This window comes from Mastacembelus armatus, chromosome 14, assembly GCF_900324485.2.
Source record: "Mastacembelus armatus chromosome 14, fMasArm1.2, whole genome shotgun sequence".
Taxonomy (NCBI): Eukaryota; Metazoa; Chordata; class Actinopteri; order Synbranchiformes; family Mastacembelidae; genus Mastacembelus; species Mastacembelus armatus.
The window spans coordinates 7,145,093-7,172,605 of NC_046646.1; the positions used below are offsets into that span (position 1 = coordinate 7,145,093).

Here is a 27,513-nt window from a genome sequence, read left to right on the forward strand (position 1 = left end):
CAGGAACCAGTAACACAGTCTTCTTGGTCTTTGAGTTGAAATGGACCATAAACCTCTATGTTGGTTTGAGGAGAAGAGAAAAAAAAACAAAAAAAACAAGAGGTACATCTGTCTGTGTTTGTGGCAGTCCTAATATCTACTAATGGCAGTGCTCTGGATCATCTGCCAGCATGGCTAACCTCAAAATCATCCTGGTTATTCTATCTGGCAGAAAGAAAAAATAATTTACATTACCATGTTTATTTTAGAATGACAAACAGAAACAAAGCAGATGATATCAGTGTGTCATTGCAGAAGTGACCCATTTATAGGAATTGTGTATTCCATACTGCCATCTAATGGCTAAATGTGGCAATGCATTGTGTTTTCCAACAATAACCAAAAAACAAAGCCTTAAAACATTTTTTTACACATAAATGTCTAGTTTTACAGTAATAACAGAGGACAAAGTGAAAGTAATTTGACCGATATAGAAACAGTAAGAAAAAGAGCCACCTAGTTTCTCCTGCCTTGAAATATGGATTTTCTGACATTTCAAATGTGTCGTGTGTCAGCTTTACCACTGGCTGAACAGTTACCAGTAGTTTTCATACTTCACCTTTACCTTTTTGACTTGATACATTTGTAACAGGATGTACAATTTCTATCTTCTCTAAAAAAAAAAAAAAAAACAAAAGGCACAAAGCAGCTTTGCACAGTTTTAAAAAAGTCTCTCAAATATGGCATTTATTTAACATAAGTTACATGACAGAGTACATTCATTCAATACAGTATTATAATCTAAGGTTCCAAAGAAATGGAGAAAAGGAAACTAGACTCTGTCATGAGACTGTATGTGTTCTGCATCTACACTGGTCAGTGTGGCTTAAAATCAGACCTGTTTCCCAGATTACATTTTAAATAACACAGAAAGCTAATAAGTGCAACAATAACACTGTCTTCATGTGGTGCTGAAGCGGAGGGCACTTCTTTAGTGTCCTTCTACTGCAGTCTTGGTATCAAAAGTGGCTCCGGTGCTTATTCTGAAAAGAAAAGAGGGAAGATTAACTGCTTTTTTATAGCTACAGTGCCAAGACTAAATGTTTAAATGTTTACATATGAATGTGGAGCAGAACTAGATTCATGTCATTTCTTTATGACATTGTTATTATGAAACACAGCCTCTCTGGGCAATTTTTGACTCTCATCCATGCATACGTCACTGGATTAATAAGGTCTTTCATAACGTCACATTTGAGTAAATCACCTGGTGATGGAGAGGCTATGCAAATGTATCTAAAGCAGATGATGCATAGCATGAATTCAGTCCAGTCATGCTGTGCAGACCATCCTGCTATGACCGTAAAGGTAGACGGGTTATTCATTCACAGAACAGCAGGTGGCACCAGATACATCTTTTGGGCAGATTTAAAGAACCAGGCGACCCAAATCAAAAATGTAAGATATGCCTGAAGGGCAATCAGCCAGCACACAGAATGCCAGCAGGAGTCAGGCAGGCTGAAGCAGCAACATGAAGCCAAACACAGACAGGAAGGTCAGTGAGCAGCAGCACACAGGGCAGGGAAAGGCAAGCTGACAGAGAGGGCTGGCAGGACAGGGAACTCACCTGGATTTTACATAGGGAAGCTTGTCAGAGGGACATCTTTGATAGTCATCACAGGGAGCTGCTGGAGGTGGGGAGTGGACGCAGTGTAACAGCTAATCTTGGGGAAAGTCCACGGATTTAGCCATAGACTAAAACCAGTAATGTTAATGTACTACATGGAACTTCAACAAAAACATATTTGGTTTTAAACCAAATAGTATTTCTTAAATACTAAAAACTGTTCTTATGAGGTACTGTGAAGTGATCTAGTATGAATGAAAATGTTTCAAATAGGACTCAGAAATCATTTGTTAGCTTAAAGGTTTTGACCTTGACTGGCCACACAGAGTGCTTTATAATAGCAGATCTAAGCAGACTGCCACAGGTACGAGTATTTGACCTGGCATGATAATGAAAGAGGACAACACTGTCAAAAATACCATGGTATTTGCATGCTCAAACACACTTATGTACAGTTACACACAAACCAATGCAACGCTCTTGATAAATGAATCAATCACAATACTGCATGGCCACAGAGCAACAACACTACAAGAAATCTTAAAAAGTAGGATATATTTCAGTGGAATATTTTCACTGAAAAGTGCAGAGAGGACACTGTTATACTGGCTGCAGTGTTGTAACTACTTCTTCTTCTTTTCCTTTGGGCTGCTACCTTCAGGGGTCGCCACAGTGAATCATCTGCCTCCATTTAACCCTATCCTCTCTATCCTCCTCACCCACACCAACTATCCTCATGTCCTGCTTCACTACATTGGCTGCAGTGTTGTAACACATAGTCAAATTAGCATCTGTGCATTGTGCATGTCTGCCACAATGTCTATAATCTCATATAATAATAATCTGACTGTCATCAGTATAGGGTAGTCTATTGTGGAGTACAAGGTTTGAATGTTACTATAGTGCAATCGTCAGTGTGGAAAAGGGAGACAGAGAGGGAAGCAGCTTCAAGGAGTAGAATACATAGAGGAAAATACCACAGGAGACTGCTCATTTACCATCAGAGTCTGCCAAATCCTAGGAAACCAAACTCTGAAACTATGAGGATTTTTACAAGTAATATTGCGAAATACGAAGATATAAACCAAACAACATCTACATCACAAGCTATCCCGTTTGACAATACTAGACAGGAATATTGGAATCCTCTTAAGGAAGAGATACAGTTAAAATTGTATGACTGTTTGAATCACATAAATAGAACATATCATTAAAATGAGGATATGGCAAAACTCTGGCAGTATCATGTCCACATCATGTTTAAAGAGGAAGGATCTGCAGCCCGATGCTAAACAAGGGGAGCTGAGGGAAGGGAGGAACTGAAAGGTGGAATACAGTGAAATGGTACCTGATTCCCTGCAGGGCCTCTAGTTCTGCAGAAAGCTTGGCATTGCGATCCTGCTCCTCCTGCAACTGTCTACGGACTGTCCGCAGCTCCTGCTGAGCCTCCACCTTAATGTCATTGGCAACCACCACTGCCGTCTGGAGGTCTGCCTGGAACCGCCGCCACTCCTCTTTTTCATCCTAAAGACAGACAATATGATATACACTGTACAGGTAGATGCAAATATAAACACATGCAAGATAATTCATGCAGTCAGTAATCACTGATGGACAAATAAAATGACTGAATTGTGTATTTATGTTAGACACTGGAAAATCATTTACAGTTTAGATTAAAAACTATATAAACCTCTAAGATATTACTTTGATGTAACTATGACTGTTTTATCCCAAAATCCAAATTTTGTTAAGAGCAGCATCTATTCCTAATAGTAATAATAATAATAAATAGAGAATTGTGGAAATAAAACATGTACCAAATTTCAGCAAACCTCAGAAAGAACTGGAAAAAAGCTAGAAAGAACCACCTCAACATAGAAAAAACAGAAAACGCTCACTGGATCTGACCTACAACCGGTACCCTAAAGGAAAAGAAAACATAAGCATTCAGTACTGATTTGTTTTTGACTACATGGCTACTACATTAAAAGCTGGTATTGGATCCATTTTTTAAACTTTTTGTCTTTTCAAATTGTTTTCAACATCTACAGTACTACTATACAAAAGAAAAATAATAAAATGAAGTTCCAACAGATAGCTGTTATAAAGAAAACCATTAAACAGATGCAATGGTCACACCACAGAAAAAATCCCTGCCATTGTTGAACAGCCAACCTGCAGGTTCCCCAGTGCTACTGAAACAATACACAGTAGAAAGATGCCTCCAAGGTCAAACATTTTGGTAAAAAGACAGGACAAAAATGAGCTGAATATTGGGGGAGTATATTGTCCTGAACTTAAAAGTGCTTCACCAAAAATCTATCATTTGAGTGTCCCTAATTCACACCAGCTGGAATGAGCAAGGCTGCTTAAGAAGATGGTCAGGGCAGAAAAAGGCATACAACCCTCTGTGCCAGCTGTCAACGTTTCAAACCACAACTGAAACAATCCACATGTCTCTATCTATACTCTATTATATTTCCCCCATCATTTCATAGTTTCACAGAAATTCACTGCTTCTGTTCCATGAAATAAGCCCTGCTCAAAGCTTTGAGGCAAATCATTTCTACAGCAAATATTCTTTTATTATTTATTGAACAGAGAAGGGGAGACTTAATGCTTGACAATGTTTGACGAAGGTAGACCTGCTCTCAGGATGTCACAGTGTGACGTGTTAGCAGGATGTCCTTGGTTTGAACTTCTAAAAAGTTTATTCTATATTTAAAGTAAACTGAATCACTTAGTTTTATTTATTTTGTCTGTATCTTGAACCAATGATCTCCAAACTGCTGTAATTTACTGATTAAACAATATAAATCACATCATCGCAGATGTTATAAAGCAGCTTTGTGGTTCTGTTTGAAGCTTTCTTACCTTCAGCTGTCTACTCAAGACTTTCAGTTGTCGCTCTACTTCAGCTTTTTGTTCGTCCAGCTTTTTGACAAGATCTGTAATGACAGAATTTTGAGATCTGCTCCCCCAACCTCTGCATTATAGAATTTTACAAATTAAAATAGTTTATTGTATACCATAATGGCTAATATAAAAGTAGCAATTATTTCTGGACCATATCAGATCTTTCTAAAAGGGTTTCTTATTAAAATTACAAGCCAATCCGATCTGTGTAATGGCCTGTGGAATTGCAATGTTACTGTAAGTGCCCATTCCCATTCATACAACATTTGCCAATTTCAGTGAAGCTAGAAGATGTGTCATATTTTGCAGTTCATAAGAATAGTTACATGGTACAACAAGCTTCACTCTGCATTAAATTTGACCTTTACAAAGGTTATACAATTCAGTTTTTGTTAGAATGCTTTAAAGAGGGATTGACTAAACATCATGATCAGTCTGAAGGTGTCTCTAATATTGTGCCCCTCCATTTATCTAAATAAGAACTGGCTGATTATTCCTTCTAGAGTTTATTCAAGACTGCAGGGTCAAGACTCCTCAGAGCCACAGAAAACTGAATGACAACAAAACGAAACATACTCTCCATGTCCAGGACGGCTTGGTTGGTGTGGCAGTTCACAGCCCTCTGCTGCTCCACCTGGTCCTCCAGTTCAAAGATGGTTTCCTTCAGCTCCTTCACCTGGTTGTCGGCCTGAATCCCAGCATCCTCCAGGGCAGTCACCCGGCTGCTGAGCTCCTGCTCCTTCCTCTCGGCCCGCTCTTGAACCTGCTGGCATTTGGCCTCCACCTGTGTATCAGTGCACATTTGTGACATTATGGAGGGTTTAGTGCAGACATGAAAGATGCACTGTTTCATTGTAAATTCATTACTGGCTGTCACTATTCTGATTAGGTGGATACACTCAAGTCACCTTTGGTTCAAGACAGGGCAATTTACAATATCTTCCAGTCATGTTTGTTGTGAAGTGTTTCCATTTAATCTTAATGATGCTTTTATACATACATTTTTGAGCATCAGTAAGTGAGGGGAAAAAAGGAGGCTCAGTTATCTCATGGTATATTAGATTGATCTGATGAAAAGAAAATTGGTTTTTAATTACTATCAAAAAGCAAAATGCAACTGTAGCAATTTACAATTGACCTTAACACACTACATGATTTGTAATGTTGATTGATTTTTCTCCCTTGATTCCACATCTGCCATTTAATTTAGACTTTTCAAGTCCTGGTTTTTAATTATGAGGGAAAGCAAATACAAATAAGGGTAAATGTGCATAAACAAGTCCACGCATTATCATTTACACTGTCTGTAAATGACCATTTGGCAATCCTATGGTGTCATGCAAAGTGACTGTGACTCATGGAAATAATACTTCAGCCTGGATTAGGCCTGACTTTGCTCCAACTATTGAAGCTGAAGTCAGTGTACCATGATGAGCGCTGTTTTCCTGAGAGATGACACAGCAAAGCAGATCTTGTGCGCATAATAAACCGCACTAAAATAAGGTAAGTGATCTAGTTATGCAGGGCACTTTTCAACTGACACCATGTGGCTCTAATAAGTTCAGATGTTTGTGAGTGAAGTTATGGAGTGGCCTCACCCTCACACCCATGTGGCAGGAGTGACTCATAGGGCCACACACTGGTGGAGCACGCTTCTGTTGGCACCACAGCTATAGTCCAACAATGACAACATCGCTAAGCTAATGGTGACCCGCCTTACTTTGGAGCAACGATAATCAAAGTGATCCAAAACCATACTTCTTCAGTCTCTGTAGTGTTTGTGGTGTTTAAGGGGAAAACCCAAGTGACTACTGAAAAACATAAGAAAACAATTTGAGTGAACATGAGTTCATGTGCAGTGGTGGTGCAGAAAGATAACCAATACCAGCCTGTAAGCTGTAAACTCTGTCTAATGCAGACATTCAAGCCATCGTGGGAGATGCCCCTCTTGTTCTTTCAACAGGGAGTGACTGAGCCAGGAATTACGAAGATGTCCATTTCACTGACACTTGACTCACCTCGTAACATTCATTAGCATTAATAGCAGATCAATAATTATTACAGGTCATATGTGATAATGACATGAAAGCTTTCTGTGGTATTTTGACTCAATTCACATATGCAAGTTTTTCTTACAAAGAAAAACATAGAAACTGAGTTGTAACCTTGGATTCCTCCTACCTTGGACATTGTGGCTCGCACATGTTCAGTCTCAGCCTGGGCCTGAAGCAGCTCCTGCCTCAGCTCTGTCAGCTCCACCTCCAGCCTGTCTCTCTCAGTGTGGGCTGTCTTCAGCAGGTTCTGCAACTCCGTGCTGTCACTGGCACTCTGCAAAGCCTTCAGCTCACCCACCTTTTGTCTCTCAATGTCCACCTGTGCCTTCAGCCTACTGTTTTCCAGTCTGAGACAGTCTGCTGTCGACTTCTGTTCCTTTGCGACTTGTGCTGCCTGACCTCCAACTTCTTGCTCCCTGTCCAGCTGGGTCTGCAGCTTGTCCACCTCCTCTCTGAAGCAGCATACCTGACCTTGGGCCTTCTGGTGCTCCTCCTCCAGAGCCCGTAGGCTGCCTGTCAGTTGCTGCTGGATGTCCACCAGTTTCTCCCGTTCAAAGCGAGAGCTCTCCACCAGCTCAGTGTACCTCTGCTCAAGCTCGGCAAGCCGCGGCCCTTGGCTACCAAGTTCTTCCTCCCTCTGGGCTTGAGCTTGAGTTTGCTCCTGAATTCTGGCAACGAGTGTCTCATTCTTTTGGGCCAGCACCTCCAGACGCTCTCTCTGCTGTTGAAGTGACGTCTGCAGAAGGCGCTTCTCCTCTGCCAGACGCTCATTCTCAGCCGTCAGTTCCTGCACTACTTGCTGCTGATCAGCCAACTCCTGCAGAGTTGCCTGCAGCTCCTCTGCTGTGCTGTGGTGGCTCTCCTCCATCTTGTGGATCTTTTCTGTTAGACTCTGAAGTGACACATCATGCCCCACTGCCATGGTTATTGTCCTAGCTGCAATGGCTTCACCACTGACAACACTGCTCACTGATTCTGAGCGTGATGGTATCTTCTCAAACTCGGAGGAGTCAGGTGATGGTGAGCCTTTGGTGATGTCAGAGCTGGAAGAGAGAGAAGTTTTGATTGGGCTGGTAGAAGAAGGGAGACTGTCCTCTTGTGGAGCTGAGGAGTTGGAGTCTGAGGGTAAGCCATTCATCCAAGGCTTAGGGGGGACGCAGGTATTTGTACTTGACAAAGGAGAAGCCTCCAAGCAAAGTAGCTTTTCCTTGAGCACTTGGTTCTCTTCCCTCAGGGCTGCCAGCTCTCTCTGAAACTTGCCGTTCTTCTCCCTCAGCTCCCCAACCAGCACAAGGGCCTCTGCCACTTGTCCCTGTTCTTGATCTGCAGCAGGCTCATGGTGTGAGTTAGGTGGGGGTACAGAGGAAGAGGTTTTACCCTTACAGCGTTGCAACTCCATTCTGAGATTGCTGATTACTAAGTCCTTAGACTTGGCCTCAGCTAGCAGCTCCTGTACCTGAGACTCCAGAAGACCTTTTTCATGGCCTTCTGCATCTCCCCGGGACTTGGTTGTACTACGCGTCTGCTTTGTCAAGGTGGTCAGGCTGGAAGTGCTCGCACTAGAAACCATCCTCTTAGTGGAAGCACTCCGCAGATTGAACCTTGGAGAAATGCGATCTCTTGTTATGGCAGAAGGGATTTCTTTAGGACCAGGGATACCAGACTTCTTGGTTGCCTGTGCACCTGTAACACAGAAAACAAATATTTAAGTAATCAAATCAGAATTTAGTCCATTCTCAGTGCAGCTGATGGAGCTCTATGAATTATAGAAATGTAATGTTAGTTTAGGTTTTTCACCCATTTCATTATTTCAGCTAACTAGCCACCAACAAGTGCCTTTTTTGCAGACTGACTCCAGGTTAATGAATCACAAAGGCTTTTTAAATGACAAACTATGACGTTGCATAAAAAAGCAAATATTAGTGTACTATTTGCAAAACCATATGATATTACATACTTCATAAGTCATAATATGTTAATTATAAAGTAAGTAAAGTATGCAATTCTGTTTATTAAATTAACAAACATAATCTTGGTCAGAAAATTATCAACTCAAGTTTCAAAGATAAAACTTTTCTTAATACAACAGCAGGCAGACTAATGCCATGCTGAGACCACAAATTTGTTAACAGCCTGTAGTGACAATAACTGAACAGACAGTGTGTCACATTCACATGTTTGTATTATTCAGCATTTTCATGCTGCTGGTCAATGTACCCTTTTCATATATTGTTCTCTGTTTAGACAACAGAGCATCTGACCGGCATGGTTTGTATGTTGGTGCCTGTTGTCATTCATTGCTGTAGCAGAGCTTAATTGTAGCATTTGAAAAGGCATCAGCGTGGGCCACTGGCACGAGTTTTTTCCAGACCCCTCTCAAATATGATGAGTATTTAAAGATGCCTGGTGTGCGCGCTGGGTTTTGCCTGAAAACATTTTGTTGTTTGTTTTCAGATCATCAGCAAAGAGCAAAGCTGACACAAGGGGGTCGCTTGTTTCAAAGGATGACAAGGTCGTCCCTGTGCACGTGGAGCATTTGGGCACAAAGCAGCTTAAGCAGAGCATAAAGACAGCTCTGTGTCACTTACATGCATACATCATCATCAAACCCACAGAGCAGAGGCTAAACAGACAGCCTGTATGAGGAGATAGACTGTGCATCACCCTGAGTGTTCATGCACACACACACATTCCACAAACAAATGACCTAGTTTGAAATGGAAATCCAATACCCCTGTGGGTTCTTTAAGTACTCGTCCACTGATAGGCACTTTGCACAGACTATCCTCTTACAGAATAAACTGATGACCGTGGCAGGAGCTGCCAACATTGGCACAATTTCTGGGATACAAAGTTGTTTAAAATTCCCAGAGTGTGCAGCCATGGTTGAGAAAATTAGGTGCTTTCAGTAAAGACACACTATTGGTATAAATGTAAAAATACAAATATAAAGATTGAAATCTAATTGAAGGGTTCAACTGTATAATGATAACAAAAGCATAAAGGTTCAGACACAAAGGTGAATCAGGGTCTGTAAAGAGACAGAATGGCAGAATGACCCTCAGCCTCATTAGCTCTGAATATTACTGTTATTTTAAAAAAAGAACTATAACCTGCTTAGAATAAAATGATGCTGTTTAAATTCACAAACATAGCACTTCACCCCAATCATGAATTTGCTACTGACCAGGCCTGCACTTCACAAAAATCCACTAAAAATCCTAATTTTTCTCTGCATTTCACAGAAGGTGAATCCATCAGTGACAGAATGAGGACAGCATGCATTCCTAAATTATGTACTGTCACATAGAAGATGTTTACACCAAATCAGAACTGTGTGCTATAAATGACTATATACTACATACTGCAAGAAGCATCACCCAGACAGAAGAAACATCTAACAGGTCATTCCTGTTTTATAGCCACTTGTCATACATCCATTATGGACTATAGGTTCTTGTTAAAAAAAAAAAAAAAAAAAATGAGAGAGATAGAAGTTCGATGTGATTAAGGTCAGCCCAGGATGATGCCAGGAGTGGGACTGTGGGACAGTCTTTTCCTTTGCTGTTTTTTCAGACTCAGTTTTCCTTTTGCTCTTAGTGAATAAAACCCAGATGGAGCACATGAACTCACTTGTCTTTAGATCGCCCACCTCTTTAACCATGACATCACCACAGCTGCTGAATGTGCACAGAGAGATGACACCAGTTTAGATGGCAGGAGCCAGCACATACAAGATTGCAGAGTCCTAAAGAGCCATTAGAATAGAGTGTCATATAGTCTCTAAAGGATACCAAAGCCTTGTAATAAGACTGGCTCTGAAAACAGAGTTTGGATACAGTTCATCCAATTTCTTTCATCCAAAACCACTTGTATTTTCCATGTGTGTCAGCCAAATGCATGTTGGAAGTACAAGTACAGGTGCAGAACAGGCTACACTTTCTTAAGGAAGTTGAGCATTTTTAAAACACAACGACTCTACTGACTGATGGATTAAGTGACATAGCCCAATAAAGAAAAATTATAACCAATTCCACAGTTGGCCTGATGTTGCCTATAAACATCTGACCATAACAACAGTGTTTTTGATACATCTGACACTGTATCAGTGTGTCTCCTGGAGATAAAAACACCACCACGGTTAGACAACATGTTTCTAAGACAGCTACAGCATTTTCACATCATCAAGTACCCACTGCTTTGACAGACACAGTGCACAAAGAAAGGCAAGCCTGTGCCAGGGAGAAAGATGTGCGTCTAGATTCTATGGAAAATGACGCTAAAGACACTAAAGACAGCAGGAAGATACCAGTACACCACTGACACTATTCAATTAGAGGGGCAGTCTGCGCCATCAATGCAACCTCCCAACCCCACAAAAAGTAAGGCAACATAAAAAAAATTAACAAAGCAGAATAAAATAAAAGAAGGACAAACAACATTTGAAAAACTAGTGAAAAAGTATTTTGAACAATCTCAAATGAACAATGAGGGTGGACTGAAGATAGATACGATTTTCCCTTATTCACACACCTAAATTGTGATGCCCATAAAAGAGATACTTGTGCCCATTTTTTTCTGGCAGAGCTGCTCAGTGACTGCCTGTAAAAAAAAAAAAAAGAAAACCTCCAGGAGAGAATGTGGGTGAGTGCATTTTGTAGCAGTGCACAGTTGAAAATTACATTGCTTGCTTAGCTTTTTTTCTTGAATAAAAACAACAGAAGATGCATCTAAATGTGGGGTTAACGAATAACAACAAACTGCAATACACATTCATTCCTTAACTACACTGACATACCCTTGAGGATGCAGCTGAGGGGTACACCCTGGACAGATCATCAGTCTATCACAAGGCTGACACACAGAGACAGACCAACACTTGCACTTACAGCACATTCACACCTACAGACAACAATGAACCTAATCTGCACATCTTTACACTGTGGGAGGAAGCTGGAGTACCTGGAGAAACTCTATCCACCTACGAGTGGAACATGCAAACTCCATGCATGCAAACAACATTTTTGTGAACTCACCATACTGTCCACTGTGACTATGCAGAAATCTTTTCTCTAACTTTATCCACTTAATCATACGAAACACTACATTGAAATATTTGTGGATGTGAAAACATTGTAAAGAAAGGGAAAGATAATGGAGTGTATGTCAAATATCCCAACACAAATTTCTTTAGTAGTAAATTTGTGGAGGGCGTTTGGAAACTTCACTGATGATCAGTATCATTTACCTATAGAGTGTGTAAGTGTTTACGGTCTTTACAGAAACTCGCATGAACTATGGGTGTGGACATGTACATCAAAACTAAAACACTGAAGACTTACGGGCTAGAGCGGTCTTAATTTAGTGTTATCTTCCTTGTAGGCCAGCTCAGCTATTTGCTGTACACTATATCTACCTCTGGGAAGTACTAAATCTGTGAAAAGGAGTAGAATGGGCAGTCAAACAGCTTTCCTCCTCTGAGAAGGAATAAATCCTCATCTAGTCTGAGAGGGGTCTCTTATTGATAGCAGGGATCATCATTACCAATGAAATGGTCAGTGTCATAGGAAATGTTTTACTGCACCTTCTCAAATAAGAAGGGTTATTGATATATATGGATTAAAGTAGATTTTTAAAATAAAGTCACATTTACCAGTTACACAGTATCCACAAAAGCAAACAAACATAACCAAACATAATAGACTCAGGTGAAGAGACTCAGTTTATGAAATGAGGGCAATGTTTACATTTGCTAATTATCTAAATAAATAACACAGACTGACTTCCAGTAATCCAAAGGCATTCGCTTATTTCATGGGAAGTCAGCTCCCTGATTGTTGTGCTCGCTTTTTTCTTACTAATGAAGATAAGCTTTTAAATCACAGCAGGAGCCATGTGGCTGGACACAGTCCAGTACCAGTCAGTTAACTGCAGACAGCCTGCCAGCCAGCCATGAGGGGACAGAGTGTATTGTAGACAAAGTGCACAAAGTCTTTAATTTACACAACAGGAGGATCATGGGTGAGGGGTCATATTGAACAAAGGGCTGCAGGTGGTCAGAAAGTGTCAGTAAACTGGTGTCTGAAATGACGCACAGACATCAACACCATCACAGACAAGTGCTGGATGGGAATTTCTCTTTGCCAGTCCTCTGTCTTCCCTTCTGGGTTCCAGGAAATGTGGTATGCAGTTTTTTAGTTAGGTGGAAGTGGAAAGGAGAGACAGAAAATCCACTTTGTCTTTCTGGCCTTCCTGTTGTCCAACTGACACGGCATGCAGAAGGTCAACAGGCGCCAATCCCTGGGACTTGCATGCATTCCTTTCCTTTTATTGGAAAGGACAGAACTGAGGCTCCATGACTGCCACAGTGACTGAGCAGAGATTAGCCCACATGGTACTGTGAACTGCATCCCAACAGTCCAATGTCCCACTGAAAATACGCAATACTGCAATAAGACACTCTCAATTGTCGACCATCAGCTATGTAAACCAAATTAATAAATGCTTCAGACTTTTACTGAAGGCCACTGACAGAAAGCACCTGAAAACTGAGTTTAGGGTCTGACCACAAAGAGGATTTGAATGGCTGTCTGCTGTTTGGATATGTTCATCAAACAATAAAAATTAAAATCCTAAAAGTTAGGTTTCTGTTAACAAAATGTGAACATATTTTTGTTGAGGTAATTCAGCAATGAGAGTCAGGTGATTTGTTGCTGATTTAAGTGGCTGAGATGAAGAGGAGAAGGGCAAATATGCTCAATAACTGAGGTGATACTTCTCTTGGGATTTCTCAATATCACAAAAGAAAATAAAAAAGCAAATATTTTGGTTGTGGTGAGTCCAACAAGACTGTGAGAAAAACTACAGAAAATTAAGCATTGACATGCGTTTTAATTGCAGTTTTTAATGTTGACTTATAAAATACAAAGATCATTATTGGACTGAAATTAAAAGCAAAGGATTACTTATTTACTGTATCTCAAGTCTTCTGAATAATAACAAATACCCAACTTTCCCTTTTGGCAGGTGTGCAGTACAATTCATAAATTGTAGTTTGAAGTACTGCTGTGATTCTCTTGACAGCAGGTGGCATGTTAATCAATTATGCTGACAAATGAGGAGACCTTTCACAAACCTTTCATTCAGCCTTAAAAATAAAAGACCTACAGTATGCAAGACTTCACTGTGTGTTTAAAGTGAGCTGCTTGTTATAGCCTGAAAAGCAAAAAGCTCTGTGCTTCCTCTGCAGCACGACATGAAAGTGCAGCATGAGAGCTGGCAAGCCACAGAGGGCCACTTGGCTTCAGTTCTTTGGCTCTTTTAATCATTTTGATTGAATCATTTTAACTGGCCTGCATGCTAAGACTTTTAACACAGTGTCCTTATGTTGATCCAGTCTGTTTGACAATATTTATGGAGTCAATATCCACAGATATCCAAAGGCACAGGCCATGACCCAGGCAAGTGAGTGTCAGGATTTCTTCTTTATGCTCCAAATAGAGCAGTTTAATGTAGGACTCACTAAAGGAATAATGTGACATTTTCCATCAGTGCACATTAATAAGATCAGCATATGTGATAAGTAACAGGTTATAAGGAGTATTGCTTAGATTCCTTCCATCCTAGCTTTATACTCTGGAAAGATAAAGCTGCAAATACGAGAAGAGTTGGCAAAAGGACAAAAAGCCCCAAATCTCAGGCCACCTCACTTCAAGTGAAGTGAAAGTGACTATTCTTTGTCAAGTATAGTAATGCTCTGCTTTTAACCCACCCGAAATGCACACACACAAAACGGTGGGTGTGCCCGGGGAGCAGTTTTGGGGTGGGGGGGAAGGCTATCCAATCCGCCCCACCGACAATTCCCTGTGACTGGTCGAGAGACTCGAACCCGCAACTTTTGGGTTACAAGTCTGACTCCCTATCCATTAGACAGACTGCCCTCTGTCATCCAGCTTCTAGCACCATCTTTTCACAAGGATGTATTAATGAATGTCATGGTGCCACTTTCTCAGTTACTTTCTCAGTTCTAAGAAACATTACCTTATCACCAGGCCAACACTTTATTCTCAGGAGGTGATACTGGTATGATGTTTCTTTGGGCCGTTGCTCTCAGTGCCAAAACATAGCTGAGTAACAGCCAGTTAGAACCAATATCCATGAAAAGATTCCCTTCCCCTAAGCTGATAACAGATGCAAAAAACATCAGGCCAAGGTTGATTATGCGTTGTGCAGGCAATCACGGGCCACCCATTGTTTGATCTATACCATAAATTTAGTCACTTTTATCACCTCAAGGATGAAGGACATACAGAGGCCATGACCCAACATCGATGTCCAGGTTTTAGTCTGTAGTTACACAAACAGGACATTTAAACAGCACACACCTCCCTCTGCAAACACAAAGCACTGCTGGTGTGTTTACTGTACCAAGTGGCATGGAAAATATGACTGATCTAACTTCCTCACAGTGTCCCAGCTATCAGAAGTTGGACAGTCTTGCTTCCTCATTTTGAATCCCTGCTCAACATCAATTTGCTCTCATATGTTGCTGGGATGGCACAGTAATCTACACATTTCACTACTCTTTAGTTTGTTGCTGTCTGTGCTGTATAAAAGCCATGTACAATGAATCTGTGCTCCTCCAGTCAAAGGAATAAAGATTTTGGCACATCTCTGAGAAGCAGCCAAAGTTGAAATCATTTAAGGAGGAGAATTGCTTAAACACTGGGGTGCACCACTCAGAAGACATGTGGAACTTAATACTACTTAAGCACAACATGAAAACATGGTTTCCTGACTTAGCTTGCACAGACACTGTTGTCTAGTGGAAACTGAACTGGCACTTAATTAGGCAAGCAAGCAAATACAACCTTTTTATGGTCCTTCACACATCCTGGATGATCAGATTAATGATGGGCAAAGCTATGATGGGAATGTCACGAGGCCACCAAACTCCTTGTACCAATTAAAATGATAAAGGCATTAGTCGTCACGCCCCAACACATGGAACAAAACTAACAGAGGATATGTCCGGGATATGTCAAAGACAGTCTGTACAGTGTACACACCCATGCAGCCCTGGGAAAAGCTCTAATCTGGCAGAATGAGGAAAAGCACCTGTGTTGTTGGGGCATGGCTGTGCAGGGGCTTTACAAAACAAGCCAAACAAATGTATCCAGGCATGAAAGTAAACACATGAAGTAAATTATGAGCTATATATATGTACTGTAAAATAACACATAACCAACAATAACATTCATTAAAATAATTTAGTGCTGCAGGTATGTGTGAATAGAAAGATCAATGTTATTACAATGTTGTTCCAATGACAACCTGCCAACTCATAAATTAATGGGATTACCTACTGTACTTTCAAAAAAAAAAACCCACAGCTTTTTTGGCAACACCCTTGAACATTACAGTTAGCTACAAGCATCCCAATCACACTTCTAGAGAAACCACTAGTGTGTGAAATATCCCATTTCTGACTGTGTGAAAGTGCAACAATCTATTTTATCTCACTACCCAAACATGCTTTCTCTTTAACCCTGGACCCAAAATGGGTATGAATGACTGGGTTGTAGCCCTGAAAATAGACCTACAGTTACTGGACTACATTTTACTGACAGTTCATGAACAGTTGACAACACATTGGCCACATGCTCTGCTCTTGGCTGCTCTCCTGGTGAGTCAGTGGGCAGACAGGAAATGCAGCGTAGTAGCCATCAGTATAGTTTGATGCTGATAACAACCCCCTTATCACTGCAGCAGAAAGCTAACTCCTTAGCCTGCCACTTCTGAGATAACATCATCAATCAAATCTGAACGAGTTCCTCCTGTTCCCACGTTTCTTTCCCCACTTTGAGCAACAGAGTTGTTCCATTACTTTCCAAGCCCAAAGTCTGTCGAACCTCAGCTAAAGCAGTTTCACTGCCTGGGTGGAATAGAGGCTAAACTACCAAAAACTTAATTGTTCTTGTCAATCACATCCATTGCTGTTCATCAGAGCAAAGAAGATCATGATGCCCTGGTCCAATTAAAAGCTGAAAAGTCTGTATGCATGTTATAACAGTAATACTATCTTGTTAAAATAGATTGGCTTTGATGTCCTTGACCTCAACATTTTTAGATCTACATTTTCATATCATGAGGGTGAATAGCGAAAAATCCAGCAATTTTATGACAAATTCTCATTGAAGGCTGAATTTGTATATCAGGTCATGTATTAACAATATAGCCGACTGCTTCATTTCATAATGAAGGTTCACGTGGGAGGCTGCACCAAGAAACATGGAGTACTGTACCAAGCACAGTTGAAATACTTTTCATAGTGTTTCATAACATGATTGATTATATGGCAAGCAATCTACTCTAGCTCATTTGATCTGTAAACCCACATACTCCATATATCACCTATATGTACTAAACTCAATTACTTTGTACCAACAGCAACATTTATTAACAAGCAGCACAACTTCAAGCAGCACAAATTCAAAATGACCACTTTCATCACAGAATATATTAGCCACATTTGTTCCTACCTTTTGCTTCAGCACTTGATATTTTGTTTTATGCATAATGTATTAAGTGTGCACTGTATTCTGTATACAGTATGCATGTGTTTATGCACAGAGAGGAAAAAACTAGGATTTCATCTTTCCAAGCATGCAGCAGCTTGCTAATATTGCCTTGCAGTCTGAGCCTCCTGTGCACTTGAAGCAACACACACCACTAGTATTAAATGATGGAGCTTAAACACCCACTACTGATACATTACACCACTGTATTTTCATATGTATCTGTGTTTTTTGCTTATTGCGCTAGCAAGTCAGGTTTTCTAAGTCTATTTTTATTGGGATAAAAACATGACAATGTAATCACATTACAGCACAAAAACATGACTGTCTGTATGTATACGTACACAACAAGAAGGGTCTGTACATACACAGGTAGATGTATATTAAGATGGAAATGCTCCTATTACTAAAAACATTCAGAGAGGTTACAAAGGAATGAAAGAGCTTGGTTGTTTTTTGATGAGTGTGAAGTTGCTGCTGAGTGCAGATCATAGGGACTTTGAAATGGAAATCTTGTGGAGGCGAAGTGAGCCGAGGGCAGTGGAGGGATGTGAACGTGAGACTAAGGATACTTTCTCTACGCTTACTGTTGGGGAAAACTCAGCACTTTCCCCTACCCAACTCACAATAACTACACACAGGTGCAAACAGGTATACAAAAATAGACTTGTTCTAACTGAATAGAGAAACACTGCACATTAAACCCCTAATCACATACACAAAAGGTGTGGACATACAAATAATGGCAGAAGTAGAGAGCACAACAATGAACTTCTAACATGGTTAACAGCTTCATTAACTGTAAGGCATAGTGCTCATCAATCACTGCACATCTCAGTCAGTACTGATTAGCCAGGGCTTGTCTCTCAAAGATGCACTCAGACATGACATGACAGGAGATTGAGCTCATATCAATTGTACTTATCAAATGAATGTCTTTGCCTTTTACATCAACAGCAAAAGAGACACAAAGATGGGTAAGTGATGCTGAGAAAAACCACGACACAATAGAAGCAGACCTGACTCTGTTTCCTCCGGTCTCCCTGCCTGGTTCCCCATGTTGGTCTGCTCCACGACTCCCACACTCTGCTTCGGGGCAGACTAATCCAAGAATCCGTGGCTGCGGGGGAGAGGTGTGTGTGTGTGTATATTGAGATAGTTGCCTCTATTCAGCAAAAGACCAGCAAAGACCAGCAGTCAGTCACAGAGAAGAAACCATAAGCAACCTTAAAAAAAAAAAAAAAAAAAAAAAAAAAAAATCTTCTTATTCTTCCTTCCTCCTGGACTTCTTTTCTTTTCTCCACTCCCTTCAAGGGCTACACGAGTGTGTGTGCATATGTGAGGAGGTGGGCTGTGGGTCCTGTCAGTGAATGACTCCGAGTGAGTGTGAATGTGTGCAAGTGTGCGTGTCCTCCAGAACTGTGACAGTGTGCCACACTGCTGGGCGGACAGGCAGGCAGCGTCGTGTGCACTTCATTATCACTGTGATGACTAGAATCGGCTCAGAGGAGGCGTGGCTTCCCAGGCCACACGCACACACGCACACACACAAAAACACACCTCCTACTACTTCTGCCAGCTAGTTTACTCTCAGCAATGCCAGCTGAACAATGGGGAAGTGAACCGTCCCTCTCACTGGTACTGAGAGGACAAGAGAGAAAGAGGAGGGTGGAGGGAGAGAGGAAGGAAAGAGAAAGAGGAGGAAAGGAAAGGCACCATTTATATTTGCAGAGTGTGACAGTGCAGCTCTTGTCTTTTCAAGTGAACTTACATCTTGGTCTCCTGTGCCTCCCCTCCCACACATATTTTCTAACAAAACTCTTCATAAATGAAGAGATGAGATGCTACAGTAGGCTGTGGAAGCCAACCCTTTCTTTCAGTACCATTTTCCCTGCAACAAAAACATTTGTACACATGTGAGTGCACTTACATGGTGTGTTGCTTTTGGTGGGGTTGTGTGAAGTTAATGTGAAGATGCCTTGATTTCCTCTGTCCTATTTCGTTCACAATGTATGCATATATTCAATATGGCAAGAGACAGAAATAAACCAAGTTGGAAAGGAATATGATGTGTGATTTTTAAGTTGAGCATGTATCGATTTTTGGGTCAACAATATTCAGTGTTGTTTTTTGGTAAGTGCTCATCTGTGCAACTGTAGCGAAGTCTGACCAAAGCAAAGTCAGAAACTACTACTATATACTACAGGCATATTGTCATCATTAAATCATGTAAAAAAAACAAAAAACAAACAAACATTACACCTTATCTAAAGGCCAAAAATACCTACTTTTGGTGTGTGTAGTTACGAGTGCAGGGGGTTTACCACCACATTATGTTATTCAAAACTGCAGTGACTTTATCAAGCTGTTTCTTTTATTATTTGTACCTTTCTGTAATGATAGATTGATTCAAAAAGAAATCTGTGCCAAAAGCACAGACCAGTATAACATACCATTTGTCAAAAATTTTAATTCATCTTAACAGCATCATCAATTTTTAAACCCCTACAGATAAGCACTGATATTTTTAGTAGTATAAGCATCTCCGTTGCATAAGCTCAGAGCATCAGCTTTTTTCCGTCATGCTCACTGCTGAAAAGATCCACGAAAATTAAAAACTAATAGGCAGAATAATAAAAATGTAGATGCATTTTTTTCTCAATATGTGTTTGTTGCAAAAAATACTCCAGTTCCAGCCTGAAAATCTGGCTGTAAGAAAGGCCCAGTTTGATGCACAATTCTGCCCACATCAGGCAAAATATGAAAACCCTTTGAGACAACACTGAGACAACATGACCATTTCCAAGAATTTCATATCTTATCAATGCTGCATAAACTGTTGGCACATTTGTCGCCTTCCTTTCTTAATATGTTCCTTGCTCTTCATCTTGAAGCATTGCATCCACCATGGTAAAAAGCATGTCTCTGTTCCAGCTAAGAGTGTCTAATCTCTGTGGGCTCAACAGAACAGGCCTCTCTCAAGATCTGGGAAGATTTTGCATCTTAGAGGACTTAGAAGATTTGCTAGGTTCCCAAACTTCTAAAAAGAGTAATTTTAAACTTGAGCCAAAACTCTGGTCAACAAACCTTAAAGGACTAAGTTGTCAGGTCAAGTGAAATCTTATTTTTATAGCCTAATATCACAAAACAATAGACCACCCTTCCCCCCCTAAAAAGGCTAACGAGGGGTGAAAGAATGAAAGACAAATTGATAAATGGATACACAGATGTGCGACAGATATTGTGTGCACAGAATAAATCAATATAAATAATAATAAATAATGATAGATCGGTATTTTTCTCAGTTGATGCCAGATGTATACCATAGATGAAGTGTAAAAACCTGGCATTTTATGCAGACCCTTTAGATATACTGTAGTAAGTGGGAGTAGAGCTATTCCCACTTATTGTCACCCTTTGTATGCTATATGCACAATAAAAATTATAACAACATTATCATACTGTATATACTGTAATGTAATATAATGTTAGGGTGGTATGGAAGAAATCAAAGTTAAAGGTGTGGATAATTTTGCATCTATGTCTCCTTACCATTATGCCAGTGTGTGTCTGCCATGGCTGAGTGCTTATGCATGTTGAGACTTCCCAGTGGACTGACGCACATTTGATGAATTCATCTGACAGGTATGAGCTCAAGGACCATACTTCTCTCTCCTTCTGCCCACCAAACACTGACACACCCAGACAGGGCCCTGCTGAGACCATGTTAGTGATGTCTGAGTTATGCATAGTAAAACTCACTCACACACACATGCACACGCACTTTGGAGCCATACTACTGGTGCAACACAGTCTCTCTGCTCTGCTTATTCTTTACTGACAACACTAAGGTCAACTGACACTTCCATCACACATCCATCCCTCACTCCTGACAGAGAACTGGTGCTATGGGCTGATTAATAGGGAACTGAAAGGCATCTGCTGTTGCTAGCAAACCTCATATATGGCAAACAATCTGAGAACAGCGTCAAGTCTATCGCTCACTGAGAGCAAACCTTTCATAAAGCACAGGCTGGAGGTTAACAAAAACAATGGCCTACTTGATGGATACTGGGGGAATGACACAGCAAAAAAGTAACATTGGTCCCTTGTAAGATACAGCTGAATCAGCATGTAGTAAACATCATGTAACAACCTCACTGACAAGTGGTAATCAAGACTGAGGGACTGAGAAAACGTTAGCTTTGTATGAGATACCATGTCAGCAATGTTTACAGTCACTGTTTGTGATCAGTGTTCCTCACAGGTGAGAAAGATAGAAAAGTGAATGCTGAGGCATTTGACATTTTTGGTACAATTAAGTTAAACCTGATCACCCAGGAAGGACACCTTGCTGCAGACATACACCAACTGACAAATCTGCTAGCTCTTGACAAAAACTCCACGTTACATCTAACGCTACCTAAAAAACAAAAAATGATGCTTGATACTACCAGTTTTACACAGATGGAGCACAGAATACACTATAAATGGGACAGAGCTACAGATCTTGACTGAACCCTACAAGTCACAGGTGAATTTAATATGATATACTTGTGAATGTTTGTATTGGATTTTCAATTATGAACTTCTATGTTCAAAATTTTAAATCTACATGTATAATAATTAACTATGTATATTTAAGAAATATATATATATATATAATTTAACATAATATGTGCGTGTATCATTTGAGATATCACTACTGAACCAACAAACGTACCACTAAACATCACAAAATTTGCATGTGTTGACTCTTCATGTGACAGAATTGTCTTTTCACTACAGTCATTTAGGTGAATCCACTACAGAAATGACCCACAGAAGGATTTTAATGTTAATGTAAAGTAATGGGGAAACATTAGCTAAACTACGGTGAAGTAACATGCCTGTCAATAAAGCGCTGGTTTATAATGAAGTGCTGGTTTATAAAATGATGCTCTGCAGTCACCCTGACCAAGCTTGTTATTTATAGAGCAGGTCAGTCTTATCTCCAACTGCCTCTTCTCCTTGTACGCTCCACAGGGAGTCCTCTCTGACTGAAAGCTTTACTGAATTATAGATGAGGTGTTTTAAATAAGTTATCAGCATGAAGCTAGCTTTTAAACCATTGTCTGACAGCACGGTAGAGTTAGTAAAGTGCCAACTGGGATAAGGACAAGACTCCATTAGTAAAAATAACAGTTCTGACAGCATGCTGTGAGGACAGGAGAAGGTGGGGTCAGACTGTCAGTTAGCTGACCTTTCTAGCCAATACTGTTGGTATGTGTGTGCATGGCCCTAGTATTAATCACTGGGGCCTTGTGCTCACATTGTAGGGACTCCTCCTGGTCCCCACCATGTAAATCACTCAACCTTAGGATGCCGACATGGTACAAGATTTAGATTAAAGTTGGGATTAGCCTAAGAGTTAGGCTTAGGCAAGTAGTGGTTCAATAGCCTTCAAACCTACTGTGGTTGCATTACTGTTACTGTTGTTACTGCCTAATAAAACTATAGTTATGGTGTTTGACAATTGTTTTTATAGATACTATCTATAGTCTTCAAAAACATAAAAGACTTATCATGAACAAATAATAATGATGAAATCTGTCATTGGCAGTACACCGTCCATAGATGATTTTCTAGTTGGAAATTGAGATGATAAGGAAAACTTTATTTCATCTGGGGAAAAAAAGAGGGTAGTAGAGATCAGCTTCACGACTGAAGAGTGTTGCACTAAAGAGAATTTAAGAAATGTGGGAAACTATATTTCCCTACAGTGCTGAAGTAATTTTAACACAACACAGCAGTCCTGGATGTTGTTTTGATATCTAACGTATAGCATATCTGACTGTTCTGATAAAACTTCTCTCTACTGCAGTCCTCATGCAATTTAATTATCAGGGATGTGGCTACAATTGCAGTTTATAACAAAATTACATACTGTGAGTGGTGTTGCACAGGAGTAGAGTGCATAATTTGTGAGGGCCAAATAATGGTGCATTGCCTAATAATTTTTCTTACTGCAGACAACTTCATTAAAGTATTTTTTCACTGTTCAGTAAGCATTCTGTCATGCATCCACAGTCAGTTCACAAAACGTCTTTGGGCAGTCTCAGAGAAAAGACTCAATTACTGTCTGATGGGTATGATGACTGTTCTGCTGCACTGTGTCTTAAAGCCCAGTAGGTCCTGATTGTTCCTGTCACTGTGTATGTCACATATCAACTAGGGAAAATATCATCCTGTTTTTGACCACACTGGTGAGTGATAATATCAGTAAGACAAGCTTTCCAGTGAATATGTCTATCCCAAATGTCATCACGCAAATTCTAGGTTTTTCCTTTCTTGGCCCATAAACTCACTGTTCATTCTACATCAAAAAGACAAACACACTAGATATTTCAAAGTATTACATCTCAAAGAGTTCAAAATACCACAGATCACCACCCCAATCTGTATTAAAATCATGGCATTTCGCATGTGTGGACTTTTGAGCAGAACTCTCAGGTCAGACATTGTAACTCATTACTGTGAGCAGCAGGATAAATGACAATTCTCAGTGCTCACATGCATGGTTAACCATCACCGCTCTTTCAGGAGTCTGATTTGATTTTTCACTTTCATTTAAGTTTGCTTTTTGAAACCTGTTTGACTCACTGTCTGTCTATATATGTCTTAAATTGAGTCCTATCCCAGGTATACAACCTCACAGGGACGTCATAATGAGCAAAACCCACACTCTTGCCATAAGTATCCTATGCAAACACAAAATATGTCAGTTAGTATAGGCTGGATGGTGGTACGTTAAGAAATGTAATTTTCATATCAAATGAATAACTGCAAATGCATACAAATTGTATAGATTAAATATGCTAGATGAGATCAAAACATGAATATTTCTGTAACATACAAGAAAAGAAACTTCTGAAACTAAAACAAATGCCTCATGACTGATGATTCTTTTGCTGCACACCCTTTTAAAATGAGCTTATTTGATATAAAGGATGCCATTCTCTGTGATTCAAAATGCAGCTACATAACAGAATCACAATGTGCCCTATTTAAAGATGGCTTTCTTTATCAGCAAGAATTATTTAACAATATTCCTGTGGTTTGTTTGGCTCCCAGAAACTGCCAAGCAAAACTAGGCCAAGTATGTGAAGAACAATGAATTTATCTTCAACAGCACAAAGCGGGAATCAGTTCTTATCCTCTGGTGTGTAAAACACCTTGAAAAAACAAACTTTGGTTAATTAGAGCTGAGTCCATTGAAAGCTTATTTGATGTGAAAGAGCCAAAGCCTCAGTTGGCCCTGGTTTCCCAGCTCCTCTGGAGTCTTTTGTCAAGTAGAATTGGATTACCTTCACTTCAGTATGACAGCTGTTAGAACAGCAATTTCACCAGAGCAGAGAATCCGCACACTGTGTAGATGAGCTACCATTAACAATTACAGTAATCACTCTGAGGATTTTCCAAGGGTGTATTGTGAACAACATTATTTACTACTAACAAATCCCTGTCATTATCAGCTGCCTATAAAGACTATTTGTAGTGGATCTGTTTATCTAGTAGCCCACCTAGCTCATACAAAGTGCAATACTGACACAGATAATAAAATGATTAAGAAAGATTTACCACAATGTCAAATGTTGAGGAGATAGAGCAGTTTCAGTGAATGGAAAAGCATTGGTTCATTATCACAGAGTTCCAGTCTGGTATCTCTGACTCAGCATGTATCTCTGGTATTAGGTATCTCCTTTATTGCTGGTGTACTTTTTGACCTGGCAAACCTTTAGACAGCGTCTTGGTAAATGATCTCGTAATCGAAGTTAACTTAAAGCAAATGTTAAAGCATCTTAATTAAAAACAGCAACTAGAATTAACAAAGATGGACATAATAGCAAAACTCTACCAGCATTACTATACTGTGAAATAATCCTCCTTTATCTTAATGCCTTTGGATCTGAGTGGTAACTCATCACTGAACACACAAAGACCATTATGCAGCACTGTAAGCTAAACTAACACATATATCAGCAGTTACTGTACATGCTGTACACACACAAACACCCACTAAACCAAAACAACAAAGGATAACAAAAAAACCCACCAAACACTTTGAGTTCTTCTCACTTGTTACCCAAAACATGTCCGACTGTTCACATAGCTGAGCAGATGTTATTTGAGGAGAAAACTATGAATGAAACCACTGTCTCAGTGCTGGACCAAACCTGGGAGAATAACCACCTGCACCCCACTAATGCCAGCCAAACAAGAGTAAACAGAGACAGGAAAAACAAGTAAAGAGAAGCATCTCTCAAGCTGCTGGATATCACCAGCACTTTCAGAGCTGAAACACACAGCTTTAGTGATGTACTGTGGCCCTCTAGTGGCATGAAGAGGTGAGTTGCACCTATTTTCATAGTGTTTCCTATGAATTTATATAGTTTTTTCAAACCAGCTATCTGATAATGTGACAAGAGTTGTGGTGCCTTACCAGACAGGCTACTTGGGCGGGCCTCAGCAAGGTCTGAGATAGCTCCAGTGGTCACAGTCTTCTTCATTCGGGAGCTGGAGGCAGTGGCTCCCAGTGGAGGCTTAGTCAAGGCATCATCACTGCTGGCTCTTTTCAACTAAAAACACATTTAATGTTAATGTCAACATCATAGGGGTAGTGGTATTAGAATAATGATTTCAAGTGATTTAATCTAATTAACGTCACTCATACAACTACAGTATATCACAATATTAGTGCCAGACTGCAGTGTGCTTGACTCACCCTGCTGAGGCGCTGATCTGAGGCCAACATGTTGGAGGATCTGGAGGTCCTCATGGCTGTGGTGGTGGAGGTGGAAGAGGGAGGTAAGGAGGCTTGTCGGGCCCGCTCCTGGAGTCCTGGCTTGGGCAGCCCCACCTTAGTGGCGCCCGCTTTCATCATGGCTGCAAATCAATTAATTACACCTGAGAGAAGACCAGAGAAGAGAGAAAGAGAAGGTCAGTATCATCTCAATGAAGGTTGGTCTTTTTTACCACACTGCTCCACTGTCTGTGACCCTAAGTCAGCAGCAGGTATTGCTGAAAAATAAATATATGATTTCCCTATAAAAGCATTTTGAAGGGCTTGGGTACCTGAATGTCTGCCTCTTAATAAAAATTTAATTCATTAATAACTACTTTTTAGCCTTGCTGAGTACAGTCAATACCTTTATTAAACAGTACATAATTCCATTAAAACAATTACCAATGATCAATTTTAAGAAGCAGTACTTTTGGGTAAATACTGTACTTTTTTAACTCTGCCCAGTGGCATTTGTGGCTGTTCCAAAACATACAGGCCAAGAGTTGTGTCTGAGGGCGGCTAAGGTTATTCCATACACAACACCATTGAACTACTTCCTGTTAGAGGGAGGAGAAAGAACAGACGCTCTTATCTATTTGTTCAAACGAGCAGCACTGACCAACACACTGCAGTATCTTAACATATCTAGCAGGAGGTATGCAGCCAACTACAGCCAAAACAGTCACTCCTCCATAAGAAAAATTGTTAAAAGCATCTAAATAATGCCTTAATTTTTCCAACTCCAACAGGATGTGCTCACTGAGACTGTTACAGATGTATATTTGATGTCCAGTAGAAAATGCACTCATTTAAACTAAGAGTAGGTGAAGGAAACATGAAGGAGGTTGGAGTGCACTTAACCAGGGAGCGTGTGGACTACTAAAGAGGTCTTCAGCTCCCAGAGGACTGGCTGACTCACTGATCAGGACAAGGGTAACCTGATCTTCTGTCTCTAAGAGGCAAAGGGATACCCTCTTCTCTGTAAGAATGCAAACAAGACACGCAAACACACTGTATGTGTACAGAGGATCTACATGGGTATAAAGTTCTCATCTGAGGACATCCTGTTTGGTACATTTTACACTGAAATTTATTAGAGGATGCCTGTGGATGCTTAAGGACATAATTTATTTAGAACACACTGCACTATTTTTTGCCTGTACAAGAGTGTGTGTCTCCTGTTGGCCCATCATCTGATACTAAGACCTCTCTAGGCAAGATCCTGTGACTAACTCCTGCCTGGCCCACAAGTCTAACCCTTCATCTCTGATGGCTCATCTCCACTAAGATTAGTTAACCTGGTTATACCACCACTCACTGGCAAGCACATGTTCCACTGGCTTCTCAGCCTGCTCTGATCTTTGTGTGGATTAAATGAGGAAGTGAGGCAAAATTGAGGATGTCACCCATGAGATGAAATAGAAAGGAACTAAGAATTAACCAAACATGTTGTAGAAGAGTAATTCCATTTTGTTTTCAGCGTCTCTGGACCACTGCAGGAACACAGAGAATTTTGACCTCTCTATGTTCCTC

General features: G+C 40.3%; 1 protein-coding gene across 3 annotated transcripts in view; it reads right to left on the reverse strand.

Moving 5' to 3' along the window:
- The window catches only part of specc1 (sperm antigen with calponin homology and coiled-coil domains 1), a 64,539-nt gene that overhangs the window by 25,126 nt on the left and 11,900 nt on the right, over nucleotides 1-27,513 (reverse strand). For all 3 annotated transcript variants that reach the window (XM_026327950.2, XM_026327951.1, XM_026327948.2), the window contains exons 2-7: nucleotides 25,921-26,102; nucleotides 25,639-25,774; nucleotides 6,707-8,262; nucleotides 5,102-5,309; nucleotides 4,484-4,557; nucleotides 2,955-3,130 (exon numbers count right to left, since the gene is read on the reverse strand). In XM_026327950.2, coding sequence (XP_026183735.1) covers nucleotides 2,955-3,130; nucleotides 4,484-4,557; nucleotides 5,102-5,309; nucleotides 6,707-8,262; nucleotides 25,639-25,774; nucleotides 25,921-26,079 — 2,309 coding nt within the window. In that variant the 5' untranslated portion in view covers nucleotides 26,080-26,102. The remainder of the gene's footprint in view (nucleotides 1-2,954; nucleotides 3,131-4,483; nucleotides 4,558-5,101; nucleotides 5,310-6,706; nucleotides 8,263-25,638; nucleotides 25,775-25,920; nucleotides 26,103-27,513) is intronic.